At 41.3% G+C, this 17,459-nt stretch overlaps 1 protein-coding gene across 1 annotated transcript in view; it reads right to left on the bottom strand.

Moving 5' to 3' along the window:
* Positions 1-17,459, bottom strand: part of LOC307064925 (phosphatidylinositol 3,4,5-trisphosphate 3-phosphatase TPTE2-like) — a gene marked incomplete at its 5' end in the record, with an annotated part of 75,689 nt that overhangs the window by 3,013 nt on the left and 55,217 nt on the right. The window contains 3 exons of the mRNA XM_079721632.1: positions 938-1,008; positions 2,306-2,404; positions 13,622-13,713. Coding sequence (XP_079577758.1) covers positions 938-1,008; positions 2,306-2,404; positions 13,622-13,713 — 262 coding nt within the window. The remainder of the gene's footprint in view (positions 1-937; positions 1,009-2,305; positions 2,405-13,621; positions 13,714-17,459) is intronic.

Here is a 17,459-nt window from a genome sequence, read left to right as displayed (position 1 = left end):
TTGCACTGTTGGTGGGAATGTAAATTGGTACAGCCACTATGGAGAACAGTATGGAGGTTCCTTAAAAAACTACAAATAGAACTACCATATGACCCAGCAATCCCACTACTGGGCATATACCCTGAGGAAAACCATAATTCAAAAAGAGTCATGTACCACAATGTTCATTGCAGCTCTGTTTACAATAGTCAAGACATGGAAGCAACCTTAAGTGTCCATCAACAGGTGAATGGATAAAGAAGATGTGGCACATATATGTAATGGAATATTACTCAGCCATAAAAAGAAATGAAATTGAGTTATCTGTAGTGAGGTGGATGGACCTAGAGTCTATAATACAGAGTGAAGTAAGTCAGAAAGAGAAAAACAAATACTGTATGCTAACACATATATATGGAATCTAAAAAATTGGTTCTGATGAACCTAGGGACAGGGCAGGAATAAAGACAGACATAGAGAATGGACTTGAGGACACGGGGAATGGGAAGGGTAAGCTGGGAAGAAGTGAGAGAGTGGCATGGATTTGTATATACTACCAGGTGTAAAATAGCTAGCTAGTGGGAAGCAGCTGCATAGCACAGGGAGATCAGCTCGGTGCTTTGTGTCCACCTCGAGGGGTGGGATAGGGATGGTGGGAGGGAGACGCAAGAGGGAGGGGGTATGGGGATATATGTATACATATAGCTGATTCACTTTGTTATACAGCAGAAACTAACACAACATTGTAAGACAATTATACTCCAATAAAGATGTTAAAAAAATAGCCATATTTTTAAAATAATCAGATCACAATAAGGAAGGCAATGAAGAACAGTGACTCAAGGATTTTTTGGTTTCTATAAATTGGGCTTATGGCAATTAGCAAAAGACTTGTCATTACCTCTTACATAAACATTCGAGACTAAGCTGTTTCTACTGGATTATACCATAGCCATACCTGTTATTTTGTATAAATGATGTATGGAACCAAAAGAAAAATGGACAGTTGTCATAGTATTTAGGAAGAGCCTAAAAAGACATGGTAAAAACAAAAATTAGTTCTTAGTTTCCATTTTACTGTGAAAAATAATCTTTCCAAAGGGATTAAAATCCCTTCCTTTATTCATCTGTACATTCATCAAATAACTGCAGCTATTGAATATGCAGCACTTACCGTCAACATTATACTCAAGACACCAAGACAGAGACTTTGAGAGATTGCTGTTCCTTTCTCTCGCCATTTCTAGCAAAATTTTTAAGGACATGTATTTTCTCTATGATAGATATTTATAAATTTAGACACTGGTCTTTTAATCTCGTTCGGATAGTGCTAAACGGAATCTACTAAGTACCTATGTTTATTTCTGCCCCAATAATATCATCCGTTCCTACAAGGAGCAGCTACATTGGATAATTAACCACGATTGATGATGATAGAAATACCTAAGATTTCTGAAAGTGCTTTCATCTCATGACCCTTGACAATCACAAAGGCCAGGTATCACCAACATCCCCTTAGCTAGTGCCCCTACACCAGTGCTTCTGCTTAGAGACCACTGATTCAGAGAATTCAGACTGGCTCCGTTATTCAAGGGGAGCTATCCCAGCCACTTGCTTCAACACATGTACCATTTCAAACTTAGTAAATTCTCCGCCAACAGGGAGAAAGCAGGGGATGCAGGAGGGCACAGGAAATAAGCTTTAAATTGAGCAAACACAGTTATACGTTGGCGGATCTGGTTGATGATTTAATAGGAAAATGAAACTATTGGGGCTTAGAAATTTGCTATATACAGAATAATCAGACAAACATTTGATAAATGGTAACATCAATTATACTGTAATGACAATGGCAGATATTATTTTTCATAAATATTGGATTAAATATGCTACTTTAAATGAATTATACATCAATTGAGAGGAAAGCAAAATCTCCCTCACTTTAACGTATTTTATAAGTTATGGGGAGCAATGTGTTTTAAAGATACAAACCAAAAATATCACTGCTATGTACTTTATACATTGGGGTTTTTTTTTTGTTTTTAACATCTGGGTTTTTGTATTTTTTTCTTATTTGAAAATTAATACATGCAAATTGTATATAATTTAGAAAACAAATGAGCAAAAATATATTTAATTACATATTTTCTTTTTACAAAAAAATTCGATATAGAAATCTGACTTGTTTTTTCTCCCCATCCCTGACTAGGGGTTGACATCTCCTGTCATCTCCCTTGTTGGGAATTGTAGCAAAGGAAATCCCAAACCAGAATCATTCAGAAGACTAGACAAGATTAGCAGCATAGATTGTTTCTTGATTACTCACCGAAGAAGAAGAGAGAAATTTCACTTTCACCTCATCATACAGAGGTGGACAGTTGGATAGATTAATTATTACTCTGTCTGTTTCAGCATCATGAACCATCTGTGGATGAACACATGGAATTCAGAACTATAAACTTAACTGATAATGAGACAACAGTGAAGTTCACGTTCACTTACTGAGGCTTCTTCTATTTAATCACGTACTCTTGGTCTCATAGCCCAATGACTACATGTATAAATGTTAATATTTATTTCTATAAAGTTGCAATACTGCTAACATTTTTAACAGGCCATCGTGGTTGAGGGTTATGGTGGAACACTTGAAAAGCAAGGTATTCAATTTTCTATTAGACTTTAACCAAGTAAACATGAGTGTTGAATGTGTGTCACCTAATTTTCATATGTTGGGAATATATAAGAAGCTCAATTTTAAAGCTAGTAGGCGTATTTAAAAAGCAATGCCTTGTTGCTCACATTTTATCAAAAATGTGTTTGCTGATGGGATCCTAGGCCTTGTCAGTAGCAGACTGCTGGATGGAGTGACCAAAGGTAGGCCAAGTTTCTGGAATGAACGACTCTGAAGCTATACTGATTATTTGTTACGGATACACCCTTGTATGATAATGACCCCCACACTGAGAAAGGTCTGTGCTAGGCCCTGTGAAAAATACAAAAGAAAGTGAAGACTCCGTTGATGCTTCAGGGAGTAAAACACATCAGGAACGATAGCAGAATAGCATAGAACTACGTGTTAAGCTGTATGATGAAGAGTAAGGGTGCAGCTGTGTGCTTCAGGGAGGCTACCAGGCGTAGAGTGAGAAAGTGTCACCGAGGAGGTAGAAACTGAGATGGGCGTGGAAGGATTTGTATAAATGAAGAGGAGCACTGAGGCGGGATCCAGATGGTGGAGTAGGAAGATGCTGCCACGGACACTCCACAACTACAGCTGCGTGTGCAACAGCTCTCCTTGAGAAAGACCTGAAGACTAGCAGAACAGCTCTCCTACAACTAAGGATATAAAGAAAAAAACACATTGAGACAGGAGGAGGGCAGAGATGTGGTCTCAGCAGGACCCATACCCCCAACACAGCTACCCCCAAGTGGGAGGGGACCTCAAGAACACGGAGGTTCTCCCTAAGGAGAGAGGGGTTTGAGCCCCACATCAGGCACCCCAGCCCTGGGGACCTGCACCAGGACAATGAGCCCCCAGAACATCTGGTTTTGAAAACCAGCAGGGCTTGTATCCAGGAGAGCTGTAGGAAACCAAGACTCTGCTCTTAAAGGGCACACACACAAATTCACTCACTTTGAGTCCCAGGACAGAGGCAGCACTTTGCAAAGTGCCCAGGCCGTATGTGAAGTACATTCATGAACTTGAGGGTGAGTGCCAAAGGGGGGGAAGAAACGCCTCTGGGCAACAAAGTGCTGGTGGGCATCATTTAAAAAATTCTCCTTCTACCTAGGCTGGCCCAGCACTGGCAGGTGCCATTTCAAAACATTTGCCATCTACCTTGCTACCACCACTCACCCCAACACCAGCATTCCCCTGCAGACCTTTCCTGCCCAAAGCAGCTCCTCCCAGCTGGCACCCCTCCAAAGCAGCTGCCACCCTGCCATATCCAGCGGGAGTCCTTGGCTGGTTATAGTCCCCCTCCTCCCAGGGTGGGAGCCAATCCCACTCACAACTGTACCTGCAACTGTTGTGGTTGGGCCCCACAGCCAGCCACACTGGGGCCAGCCTTGTCCACCAGTGAATGTGCAGCAGCTGGGGCCAGGCCACACAGGCAGCTGGCTTGGGGGCCAGCCCCTTCCACCAGTGTGACTGCAGCAACTGTGGCACCACACAACAGGACGGGCACATGCAGCCCACACAGAAAACATCCCTGGCTCTGGTGACTAGCAGGGATTGCTCTTCTGGGCCCCACAGGAAACCACCTACAAAACCTTCTTCAAAACCAGAAGATGTAGCTAATCTACCTAATACACAGAAACAAATGAGGAGACAGGAATATGTTCCAAATGAAAGAACAAGACAAAACTTCAGGATAAGAACCAACGAAATGGACATAAGTCATCAACCTGATAGTGTTCAAATACCCATAAAGATACACACCAAACTTGGAAGAAGAATGAACACAGTGAGAACTTCAACAAAGAGATATAAAAAAGAACCAATCAGAGCTGAAGAATACAATTACTGAAAGGAACAATACAGTAGATGGAGTCAAGAGCATATTAGGTGCAAAAGAATGGAAAAACAACTAGTGATGTACAAGGGAATCCCTATAAGACTATCAGCTGATTTTTCAGCAGAAACTTTACAGGCCATAAGCGAGTGGCACAATATATTCAAAGTACTGAGAGGGAAAAACTTACAACCAAGAATACTCTATCCGGCAAGGTTATTGTACAGAATTGAAGGAGGTATAAAGTTTCCCTGACAAGCAGAAACTACAGGAGTTCACCACTGAACCAGTCGTACAAGAAATGTTAAAAGGACTTCTTTAAGAAAGAAAGAAAAGGCCATTACTAGAAATCAGAAAACATGTGAAAGGAAAAATCTCCCTGGTAAAAGCAAATGTAGAGTAAAGGCAGTGGATCAACCACTTACAAAGGTTATAAAGTTTAAAGACAAAAGTTGTAAAATCAACTATAACTACAATAATTAGTAGGTATACAAAATCAAAAGATGTAAAATGTATCAAAAACATAAAACATGGAGTGGGGGGAGTAAAAATGTAGAACTTAAGTAATCAACTTAAAATAGACTGCTATACACATAGGCTGCTATACACGAACCTCAAATTAACCACAAACCAAAAACCTAATATTGAGAAAAATTAGAAAAAGGAATTCAAACATAATGCTAAAGAAAGTTATCAAATTCCAAAGGAAGACAGCGAGAGAAGAAGGAACATAGAAGAACTGCAAAAACAACCAGAAAATAATTCACAAAATGGTATTGAGTACAAACTATCAATAATCACTTTAAATGTAAATTCTTCAATCAAAAGACATAGGGTGACTGATGGATTAAAAAAAAAAAAAAAAGACCCATCTATAGGCTGCCTACAAGAGATTCACTTCTGATCTAAAGACACACACAGACTGAAAGTGAAGGGATACAAAAAATATTCCATGCAAATAGAAACAAAAATGTGGGGTAGCAATACTTATATTATACAAAACAGACTTTAAAACAAAGGCTGTAGGACAGCCACATGTAAAAGAACATTCTCTAACACCATGTACAAAAACTCAAAATGGATTAAAGACCTAAATGTAAGACTGGATACTATAAAACTCCTAGAGGAAAACGTAAGCAGAGCACTCTTTGATGTAAATTAGAGCAATAATTCTTTGGATCTGTCTCCTAAATCAAATGAAACAAAAGCAAAAATAAATGGGACCTAATTAAGCATATAAGCTTTTACATAGCAATGGAAACCAATGACAAAATGAAGAGACAACCTACTGAATGGGGAAAAATATTTGCAAATGATATGACTGATAAGGGGTTAATATCCAAAATATATAAGCAGCTCCTACAACTCAACATTAAAAAAAAAAAGGCAATTAAAAAATGGGCAGAAGACCTGAATAGAGATTTTTCCAGAGAGGACGTGCAGATGACCAACAGGCACATGAAAAGATGCTCAACGTTGTTAATCATCAGATAAATGCAAATTAAAACCACAATGAGATATCACCTCAAACCTGTCAGAATGGCTATCATCAAAAAGAAGACAAGCCTCTTCAATAAGTGGTGCTGGGAAAACTGGACAGCTACATATAAAAGACTGAAATTAGAACACTACCTAACACCATACACAAAAATAAACGCCAAATGGATTAAAGACTTAAATGTAAGACCAGACACTATAAACGCTTAGAGGAAAACATAGGAAAAACACTCTGACAGTCATGAACCACAGCAAGATCTTTTTGGACCCACCTCTTAGAGTAACGGAAATAAAAACAAAAAAAAACAAATGGGACTTAATTAAACTTAAAAGCTTTTGCACAGCAAAGGAAACCATAAACAAGATGAAAAGACAACCCTCAGAATGGGAGAAAATATTTGCAAATGAAACAATGGACAAAGGATTAACCTCCAAAATATACAAACAGCTCAAGGAGTTCAATATCAAAAAAACAGGGCTTCCCTGGTGGCGCAGTGGTTGAGAGTCCACCTGCCAATGCAGGGGACGCGGGTTTGTGCCCCGGTCCAGGAGGATCCCACATGCCGCAGAGTGGCTGGGCCCGTGAGCCACAGCGGCTGAGCCTGTGCGTCCGGAGCCTGTGCTCTGCAACAGGAGAGGCCACAGCAGTGAGAGGCCCGCGTTCCGTAAAAAACAAACAAACAAACAAACAACAACAGTGCAGTTAAAAAATGGGCGGCAGACCTAAATAGACATTTCACAAGAAAGACATACAGATGGCCAAGAGGCACATGAAAAGATGCTCAACATCACTAATTATTAGAGAGATGCAAATCAAAACTACAATGAGGTCACCTCATGCCAGTCAAAATGGCCATTATCAAAAAATCTAGAAACAATAAATGCTGGAAAGAGTGTGGTGAAAAGGGAACCCTCATGCACTGTAGGTGGGAATGTAAATGGATACAGCCACTATGGAGAACAGTACGGAGGTTCCTTAAAAAATTACAAATAGAACTACCATATGACCCAGCAATCCCACTACTGGGCATATACCCTGAGAAAACCATAATTCAAAAAGAGACATGGGGCTTCCCTGGTGGCACAGTGGTTAAGAATCCGCTTGCCACTGCAGGGGACATGGGTTCGAGCCCTGGTCCGGGAAGATCCCACATGCCGTGGAGCAACTAAGTTCGTGCGCCACAACTACTGAGCCTGCGCTCCAGAGCCCACAAGCCACAACTCCTGAAGCCCAGGCGCCTAGAGACCTTGCTCTGCAACACGAGAAGCCACCGCAAAGAGAGCCCGTGCACTGCAACGAAGGGTAGCCCCTGCTCACTGCAACTAAAGAAAGCCCATGCACAGCAAAGACCCAACACAGCCAAAAAAAAAAAAGACGTACCACAATGTTCATTGCAGCACTATTTACAATAGCCAGAACATGGAACCAACCTAAATGTCCACTGACAGATGAACTGAATGGATAAAGAAGATGTGGCACATATATACCATGGAATATTACTCAGTCATGAACAGAAACGAAATTGAGTTATTTGTAGTGAGGTGGATGGACCTAGAGTCTGTTGTACAGAGTGAAGTCAGTCAGAAAGAGAAAAACAAATACCGTATGCTAACACATATATATGGAATCTAAAAAATATATGTATATGGTACTGATGAACCTAGTTGCAGGGCAGGAATAAAGAGGTAGACATAGGGGCTTCCCTGGTGGCACAGTGGTTGAGAGTCTGCCTGCCGAGGCAGGGGACACGGGTTCGTGCCCCGGTCTGGGAAGATCCCACATGACGCGGAGCGGCTAGGCCCGTGAGCCATGGCTGCTGAGCCTGCGCGCCCAGAGCCTGTGCTCCGCAGCGGGAGAGGCCACAACAGTGAGAGGCCCGTGTACCGCCAAAAAAAAAAAAAAAAAAAAAAAAGAGGTAGACATAGAAAATGGACTTGAGAACATGGGGTGGGAGGGCAAAGCTGAGGCGAAATGAGAGTAGCATCGACATACATACACTACTAAATGTAAAACAGTTGGCTGGTGGGAAGGAGCAGCATAACACAGGGAGATCAGCTCGGTACTTTGCGATGACCTACGGGGTGGGATGGGGGGGTGGGAGGGAGGCTCAAGAGGGAGGGGATATGGGGATGTGTATGCATATGGCTGATTTGCTTTGTTGTGCAACAGAAACTGACGCAGAATTGTGAAGCAATTATACTCCAATAAAGATTAAAAAAAAAAAGGACAACCAATGTTGGCAAGGATGTGGAGAAAAGGGACCCTTCATACACTGTTGGTGGGAAAGTAAATTGGTGCAGCGACTGTGGCAAACAGTATGGAGGCTTCTCAAAAAACCAAAAAATAGAACTATCATGTGACCAAGCAATCCACTCCTGGGTATGTATACAGAAAAAACTCCCACTAATTCGAAAACATACATGCACTCCAAAGTTTATAGCAGCATTATTTACAATTGCCAAGATATGGAAGCAACCTAAATGTCCATCAACAGATGAATGGATAAAGAAGATGTGGCATATGAGTAGTATTCCACTGTGTGATAGATAAACATATACTTTATATATATATATATATATATAGATATATAGATATATATATACGCACAAACACACACATATATATCACACAGTGGAATACTACTCAGCCATAAAAAAGAACAATTTGCTATTTGCAACAACATGGATGGACTTTGAGGGTATTATGCTAAGTGAAATAAGTCAGAGTAGGACAAATACCGTATGATATCCTTTATATGTGGAATATAAAGAATAAAACAAACTAGGGAATATAACAAAAGAAACAGACTCACAGATATAAAACAAACTAGTGGCTCCCAGTGGGGAGATGGACGGGGGGAGGGGCAAGATAGGGGTAGGGGACTAAGAGGTACAAATTATGTATAAAATAAATAAGCTACAAAGATATACTGTATAACACAGGGAATATAGCCAATATTTTATAACTGTGAATGAAGTATAACCTTTAAAAATTGTGAATCACTATGTTGTACATCTGTAACTTATATAATATTGTCCATCAACTATAATTCAATTTAAAAATCCCCAAAAATAAAACCAATTTTTAAAAACAAAGGCCGTGGGAGTTCCCTGGTGGCACAATGGTTAAGAATCTGCCTGCCAATGCAGGGGACACGGGTTTGAGCCCTGGTCTGGGAAGATCCCACATGCCGCGGAGCAACTAAGCCCATGCGCCACAGCTACTGAGCCTGCGCGTTTGGAGCCTGTGCTCTGCAACAAGAGAAGGCCGCGACAGTGAGAGGCCCACGCACCACGATGAAGAGCGGCCCCCACTCGCCGCAACTAGAGAAAGCCCTCGCACAGAAACGAAGACCCAACACAGCCAAAAATAAATAAATAAAAAAGTTTAAATAAATAAAAAATAAGTAAAATTGCATCAAAAAGAATAAAATACTTAGGAATAAGTTTAACCACGGAAGTGAAAGACCTGCACTCTGAAAACTATGTCGATGAAAGACGTAAATGTGACACAATTAAATGGAAAGGTATACTGTGCTTATGGATTGGAAGAATTCATATTGTTAACATGTCCATGCTACTACCCAAAGCAATATACAAATTCAATGTAATCCCTATCAAAATACCAAGAGCATTTTTCACAGAACTAGAATCCTAAAATTTGTGTGGAACCACAAAAGACCCCAAATAGCCACAGTAATCTTTAAAAGAACAAAACTGGAGGTATCCGTTTTTCTGACTTCAAACTATATCACAGAGTTATAGTATTCAAAACAGTATGTTACTGGAACAAAAACAGATACATAGATCAATGGAACAGAATAGAGAGGCCAGAAATAAATCCACACACTTATGGTCAATTAATCTACAACAGAGATGACAAGAATATACAAAGTGGAAAAGACAATCTCTTCAATAAGCAGTGTTGGAAAAACTGGACAGTTACATGCAAAAGAATGAATCTGGACCACTACCTTACACCACATATGACAATAAAGTTAAAATGGATTAAAAATTTGAATGTAAGACCTGAAACCATAAAGCTCCTAGAAGAAAGCATAGGCAGTCAGCTCTTTGACTTTGATCTTAGCAATACCTTTATGGATCCGTCTCCTCAGGCAAGGGCAACAAAAGCAAAAATAAACAAGTGGGACATCAAACTAAAATGCTTTTGCACAGTGAAGGAATCCTGCAATAAAATGGAAAGATAATCTATTGAATGGGAGAAGATACTTGTAAATTATGTATCCAATAGACGTTAATATCCAGAATATAAAAATAACTCATAAAACTTAAAAAAGAAACATCAAAACAAGAAACAATCCAATTGAAAAATGGGCAGAGGACCTAGAGCAGACATTTTTCTAAAGAAGACATACAGACGGCCAACAGGCACATGAAAAAATGCTCATCATTACTAATCATCAGGGAAATGCAATTCAAAACCAGAACATCACCTCATACCTGTCAGAATGACTATTATCAAAAGGACAAAAAATAACATTGGTGAAGGTGTGGAAAAAAAGAAACCCTCTTTCACTGTTGGTGGGAATGTAAAATGGTGCAGCCACTATGGAAAACAGTATGGAGGTTCCTCAAAAAATTAAAAATATAACTACCACATGATTGAACAATTCCACTTCTGGGTATTTATCCAAAAAAAACCATCAACAACAACACTAATTTGAAAAGATATATGCACCCCTATGTTCACTGTAGCATGATTTACAATAGCCAAGATATGGAAGCAACCTAAGTCCATCAACAAAGAAAATGTGAGGTATATATGTGTCTGTATATATATATATATGCACATGTATGTATATATGAATATTATCCATACAAGAAGGAAATCTTTCATTTGTGACAATATGGATGGACTCAGAAGGTATTATGCTAAGTGTATTAAGTCAAAGAAAGACAAATACTGCATGATTTCACTTACATGTAGAATCTAAAAAACAAATGAACATAAAACAGAAGCTGACTCATAGATACAAAGAACAAACTGGTGGTTGGCAGGGGATAGGAGGATGGGTGAAATAGGTGAAGGGGAATAAGAGGTACAAACTTCCAGTTATAAATAAGTCATGGGGATGTAATATACAGAATAGGGAATATAGTCAATAATGTTGTAATAACTTTAAATGGTGACAGATGGTAACTAAACTTATCGGTGATCATCTCATAATGTATATAAATGTCAGATCACTATGTTGTACACCTGAAACTAATATAATATTGTATGTCAATTATACTTCAATTTTTAAAAAAGAGGAGCTCTGTAAAGAGAATCCAGTTCAGACAGGGGACTGGGAGGGCAGGGCTGGAGGAGGGGAAAGAGGGGAAAGACCAGCAAAAACAGGAAACAGAAATTAGAGTGTTGTGTTCCAAGGGCCAGAGGGGACCCAGTCTACCTGGCATGGAGACAGCAGGCCACGTTACTAATGCGAATAAGCTCAGGTATGATAGGGCTCTATCTTGAGAATTCAAGACCCAGGAAAATAGGAATGAAGTTGTTGAAGATTAGAGTGGAGCATTTCCTAGGTGATAAAGTTGGGCTGGTAATGATCACATCTAACATTTATTTAGTGATGTATAACTCACAAAGCAACTTCACATATATTATCTAATTCAATCCTCACAACACTTGAGATGTAACCTTTATTTTACAGATAAGAATACTGAGCCAAAAGGACTTCCCTGGTGGTCCAGTGGTTAAGACTCCACGCTTCCACTGCAGGGGGCATGGGTTCAATCCCTGGTTGGGAAACTAAGATCCCGCATGCCTCACAGCCAGAAAAAAGAAAGGATATTGCGCCAAAGATATTAACTAGCTTTGACCGTGGGTACACAGTGTGTCTTCTGCTCTAGCTACAGCTTTTTACACTGACAGCAGTATTTCAGGATGCATATTGCAGGACCCTATATACTGCCCTGTATAGGAGAAAGCTAAGGAAAGGAGACCACTGGAGAAGTCTAGGCATGAGCAAATGAGGTCCTACACCGGGTAGTGGAAATGGGGACAGGAAGGGAGCGAGTGAAGAGAGATTCCAGTGGTCTCATCAGCAGGAATTGGTGACTGACTGGATTTAGGGGCCACGGGCAAAGAGAGAATCAAAGGGCTTCCCTGGTGGCGCAGTGGTTGAAAGTCCGCCTGCCGATGCAGGGGACGCGGGTTCGTGCCCCGGGCCGGGAAGATCCCACATGCCGCAGAGCGGCTGGGCCCGTCAGCCATGGCCGCTGAGCCCGCGCATCCGGAGCCTGTGCTCTGCAACGGGTGGGTCACAGTAGTGAGAGGTCCGCGTACCGCCAAAAAAAAAAAAAAAACAAAAAAGAGAGAGAATCATAGATGATACCAGATTTGAAAGTCTGAGTAAGAGAATGCTGGTGCCATTTGCAGAAGCAGATGAAAAGTTCATTGGATAAATTTGGATTGACAACTGTGTTTGAATTGCTAGGGTAAAGAATGCCCACATTGCAGCTCCTGCGTCTACCCCATGTATGGGGCTCATACATATGTGTCAAGTGAATGAAAGAAGATATTATAGTTTAAAGGAGGGGAATGGATGTGTAGAACCAAGAATAGAGTATGTGTGGAGATAAGAACAGAAAGCCAGGGATGAGGCCTGGGGGGAGTGCCCCCTCCCGGGGGTCAGGGGAGTAAAAAGAAGGAAGAGGAGAGGTAATAGGAGAACTAGAGACCAAAGCCTGAGAAAGAATCTTAAAAGTTTATATTTCTGGGCTTTCCAGGTGGCGCATGGTTGAGAGTCCGCCTGCCGATGCAGGGGACGTGGGTTCGTGCCCCGGTCCGGGAAGATCCCACATGCCGCGGAGCGGCTGGGCCCGTGAGCCATGGCCGCTGAGCCTGCGCGTCCGGAGCCTGTGCTCCGCAACGGGAGAGGCCACAACAGTGAGAGGCCCGCGTACCGCAAAAAAAAATAAAAAATAAAAGTTTATATTTCTTACACCCATGAAGGAAGCTTTCCTGTTGCTCCAGGAAAGGTTTGTAGTCTTAACCTTTTCTTCAGCCTTTGAGAAAACTGACTATTTGGTCCCAAAGACATTCCTCCCCGATCCATACACCCCTGCGCTGCTTCTCACTGTGCAGTCCCATAGGATAGCTGAGTTAGAATCACTTGAGACATTGCCAAGTGTAGAGATTCCTGGGCCCCTTTCCACATTTCCTGAATCACACTTTGGGGGTATAACTTAGGAATCTGCATCTTTACCAGTCTCTAGGTGATTTTCATGCACATTAAAATTTCAGAATCAGTGCCATATAATAAAAATGACCAAGAAGAAGAGAATATGGCTAAAAGTGACAGATCCATGAATTTAAAACTCTGATAGATTCCTGGGAACATGCTTGGCATTTGTGGAAAAGTGAAAGGCAAAGCACCACTCTGAACTGAAAATATATTCTGGAAAACTATTTCCCCTGAACACTATTTTGAACAATAAATTTAACTCTTGACTCAAATCCAAACCCAGGGACACCAAGTTGGATGGTAACCAGAAAGCAACACAGCCTCTCCCTGTGGTGAGGGATGGTTTGGGGAGGGCCACATGCTGATTTGACACTGAGATTTAAAACAAACACTAGAATTTTCAGTTTCTATGCTTTCTCTTACCCTACAGTTTTTGGAAGCAGAACAGAAGAAGACAGGCTGTCCTTGCATTATTATTTGTACTTTTAGATCATTTCCATTGCCTTCTCCAACACCTGAATGAAATTAAAAAGTTAGGCTGGTTAGAGCAAAGATCAAAATGTCTCACCGATTAACAATATGGATTAAAAAGAGAAAAAATTATCCCAGCTAACAGTGTGTCAATATTGAATCATTTGGGCTCTTGCATGGATTTTGTCTTTGAAAGACAAGGCTTCAAGTTCAGTTCTGTCCCCTAAAGCAGAATTTATGAGGCTGGAGAAAAAAAAAAAAAAAAGACATTGTTCAGCTTCTAAAATTTAGAATCCCATCACTTCACCTTCATAGAAAAAAAAAATTAGGGAAGGGGATGTGCAACCTTTCTTGTTGATGTGTTGCTTTCTTCAGACTTCTAATTGTGATGTTTCTCAATAATAAATAGTCTAAATTCCTCTTGCGCTACTTTAAATCCAGTTTATGGAAAATATAGGATAGCTGTATCCCAATGTTCCTGCTATGTTCAGCATATATTTACAGACAAATGGTTTCTTCCCCTTTCTTTTTTCAATTTAATTGACCCACTTACTTCAGCATTTCATGAAAGGGCTGGTTTCTCAAGCCTCCAAATAATTTTTCCAGCTTTCCCTTCCACCCTGCATATTTCACTTAAATACGCACAGAACTAGAGGTACAGAACTAAAACAAATATTCTCATAAAGTCATATAACCATCACTCTTAACTGTTACATTCAGTTTGTTCTGTGCTCATTTAACCTTGTTCTCACTGACACAACGTGTCCTGAGGAATCAGGCTTTCTCTGCCTCAGTTCCCTCTGTCCCACCCACCTGCAGAACTTCGACGGATGTCAACCAGAAGTCAGTGAAAACGTAGAGCTAAACGAAGTCAGACACTTCTCACGTGACAGGAAAAGGGCATTGCTTTATGAGCTTAAACTAATTCCCACACATTTTAAAACTTTTTAAATAATTTAAGTATATTTGCACGATTTACAAATAAAAGGTATAAAAGGCATGAAGTGAAAAGTCTCCATTTTCCCTATCTCCCACCTGTTTAGTTCTCCAGCCCCAAACAGATAACCCCTATTACTAGTTTCTAGTTTTTTATGCATATATAATCAAATATGAATATATATTCTACCAGAGGTTTTATATATGTATATACACACGAACAAATATATTCTCCTTTTGTTTTATAGAAATTGTTGCATACCACAGCACTGTCCTGTACATGCATTTTTTAACACGTCAAACATTTTAACTTATTACTAAGGAACAAGTCAAATGCTACAGCTGTTTCAAAGTACTGCACATTTATGGGCAGATAAGGAATGATGAAATGAATTTACAAATAAATACAAAACAGGTCAATAATCAGTTGCATTCTGCTAGACACAACTAACTTATTTGCATTTTTATGTACAAAAATTATTTGCATTATTATCAGTTTTCTACCACTTAGAGTTGTAAAATAGCTTAAAGACCATGAGAGGTGAAGGTAACCCTGGAGGTAGGCCTAGAGAAGACACTGCCCATTTCAGAATCTATCACACTTTTTCCTGACAGTCTGCTGTGATCATCATCTCAAAGGAAGATTATTCTTTAGGGGTTTTTTTTTTTGTTGCTGTTCTTCCATTTGAAACATACTCCTTTGTCTTCTCATTTTGTTTACCTTTCTCTGTCTCTATGAAATTAAGTGAATCAGTTACCTATCCCAGTCTTGAAGGCGTGCCCTTGTGCAGGACTATGTAGTCTGCGTATGCTCAGTGGCTTTGGTGGGAGAAGTGAGCACAGGTCCCATCTGCCCCTGGGGTGCGGTGGCAGCCAGCACCTTGGTGGGAAGCGGGGCTGGAGATGGAGGGGCTAGAGCCGGAGCCAGGTGCGACCCTGTGTGTGACACACGGCCGTCTCCACCTTGGTTTGGGATGCAGCAGGGGCTCAAGGGTTTGGGGCTGCACTTCTGTGCTGGTTTTACATTTTCCCCACTGAGCACCCTTGGTTAGAGGCTGGGTCAGGGCCGGAGGGGTTGGTGCCTCACTGCTGAGCTGGTTTCCTTCCCGCTGGCGGTGTCAGTCCCTGGCCTGGAGTAGTTTCACTCCTAAATGTGGGCAGTGACCGAGCACTGGCCAAGGCTGCTTTCTCCCTGGTCAGAGTGTTCAGGCTGCTGCGTCTGCCAGGATGGGGGTATAAGCAACCACTCACTCTCTGAGTGAGGGCTCAGTGGTGTACAGCCTCCGCTGAGCCCCACTGGCTTTCAAAACAGCTAAGGGGACTCATCCTCCTGGTGTCAGACCCCAGGGCTGGAATGCCAAATGTGTGGCTCAAACCCCTTGCTCCCCAGGGAGGCTCCCCAAGCCCATGACACCCCCCTCCACGTCTGGGTGCCCCACCAAGGGTGCAGGTGTCGACCAGATCACTTCTCCTCCCTTCCTACCAGACTCCATGCGGATTTTTCTTTAAAGCTTGGGCCGTAGAAGGGCCTTTCTGCCAGCCTCCAGGTAGCTCCACAGGTAGTTGTATTTTTGATGTGTTCATGGGGGGAGGTAAGCTCAGAGTCCTTCTACTCCGCCACCTTGATCTCCCTCAAAGGGGATAATTCTTCTTCCAAAAGAAGGCTGCTGTCATTGGCTGTGGCCTGCTTATTTACGTGGGTGCAGCAAGAATTTTGGCGGACCAGGCAGGCCTTCTTAAGTGGGCTCTGCCAGCCGAGGCCCACACCGTAAGAACAGCTGCAAAGGGCACAACTTTCTGTCCGGAAGCCTCTATGAGGATCTCAAATTCGACTTTTAAAATCCTCTATTTTATGTTAGCCTGAGATGAGGAAACCAAACCCATAAAATTCTCCACCAGTTTTCACCTACAGTACTTATAAATTTGTGTTAGTTCCTCTGTTCTCTAGATCTGCACTTTACAGTTTTAACTAAACAGTATCTCCACAGAGGTGAAGTAAAATTCAAAAATGAAGACAGAACTCACAGTCTTCGGATATGATATCAGACTGGGACAATATATGAAATGCTAGAACTTATTAAAACCATTTTTAAGCTTAGAAGTTTGAGAAACTATTCCTATTTTCATTGTTCACGTTAGAGAAATGCATCGAAACTCCATCAGACTAAATGCCTTTTTGTCCATTTGGAATAGTTTAATACTCACAGAGGTTTGTATAGATACTGTTATAGGGTTACCTCGGAGATACTGTGTGTTCGGTTCCAGACCACTGCAATACAGCGAATATCCCAACAAAGCGAGTCACACAAACTTTTTTGCTTTCCCAGTGCATACAAAAAGTTATGTTTACACTAGACTGTAGTCTATTTAGTGTGCAATGGCATTATGTCTAAAAAAATGTACATAACTTCATTAAAAAATACTTGATCAGGACTTCCCTGGTGGCGCAGTGGTTAAGAATCCGCCGCCAATGCAGGCGACACGGGTTCGACCCTGGCCCAGGAAGATCCCACGTGCCGCAGAGCAACTAAGCCCACGAGCCACAACTACTGAGCCCGCGCACCTAGAGCCGGTGCTCCGCAACAAGAGAAGCCACCGCAACGAGTAGCCCGTGCACCGCAACGAAGAGTAGCAACTACAGAAGGCCCGCGAGCAGCCACAAAGACCCAATGCAGCCAATAAATAAATACATAAAATTCTAACACAAACCATTAAATAAAAAAAACTTGATTGCCACATTGCTAAAAAAAAAAAAAAAAAAAACTACTCACCATCATCTGACAACTCAGAATTGTCACAAACCTTTCATTTTTTTGAACAAGTGCAACGTCTGCGAAGCGCAATAAAGCAAAGA

Source organism: Hyperoodon ampullatus (assembly GCF_949752795.1).
Source record: "Hyperoodon ampullatus genome assembly, chromosome: 16".
NCBI lineage: Eukaryota > Metazoa > Chordata > Mammalia > Artiodactyla > Ziphiidae > Hyperoodon > Hyperoodon ampullatus.
Note: the sequence above shows the minus strand (reverse complement) of the source record. Positions and strands in the feature narration are given on the sequence as shown.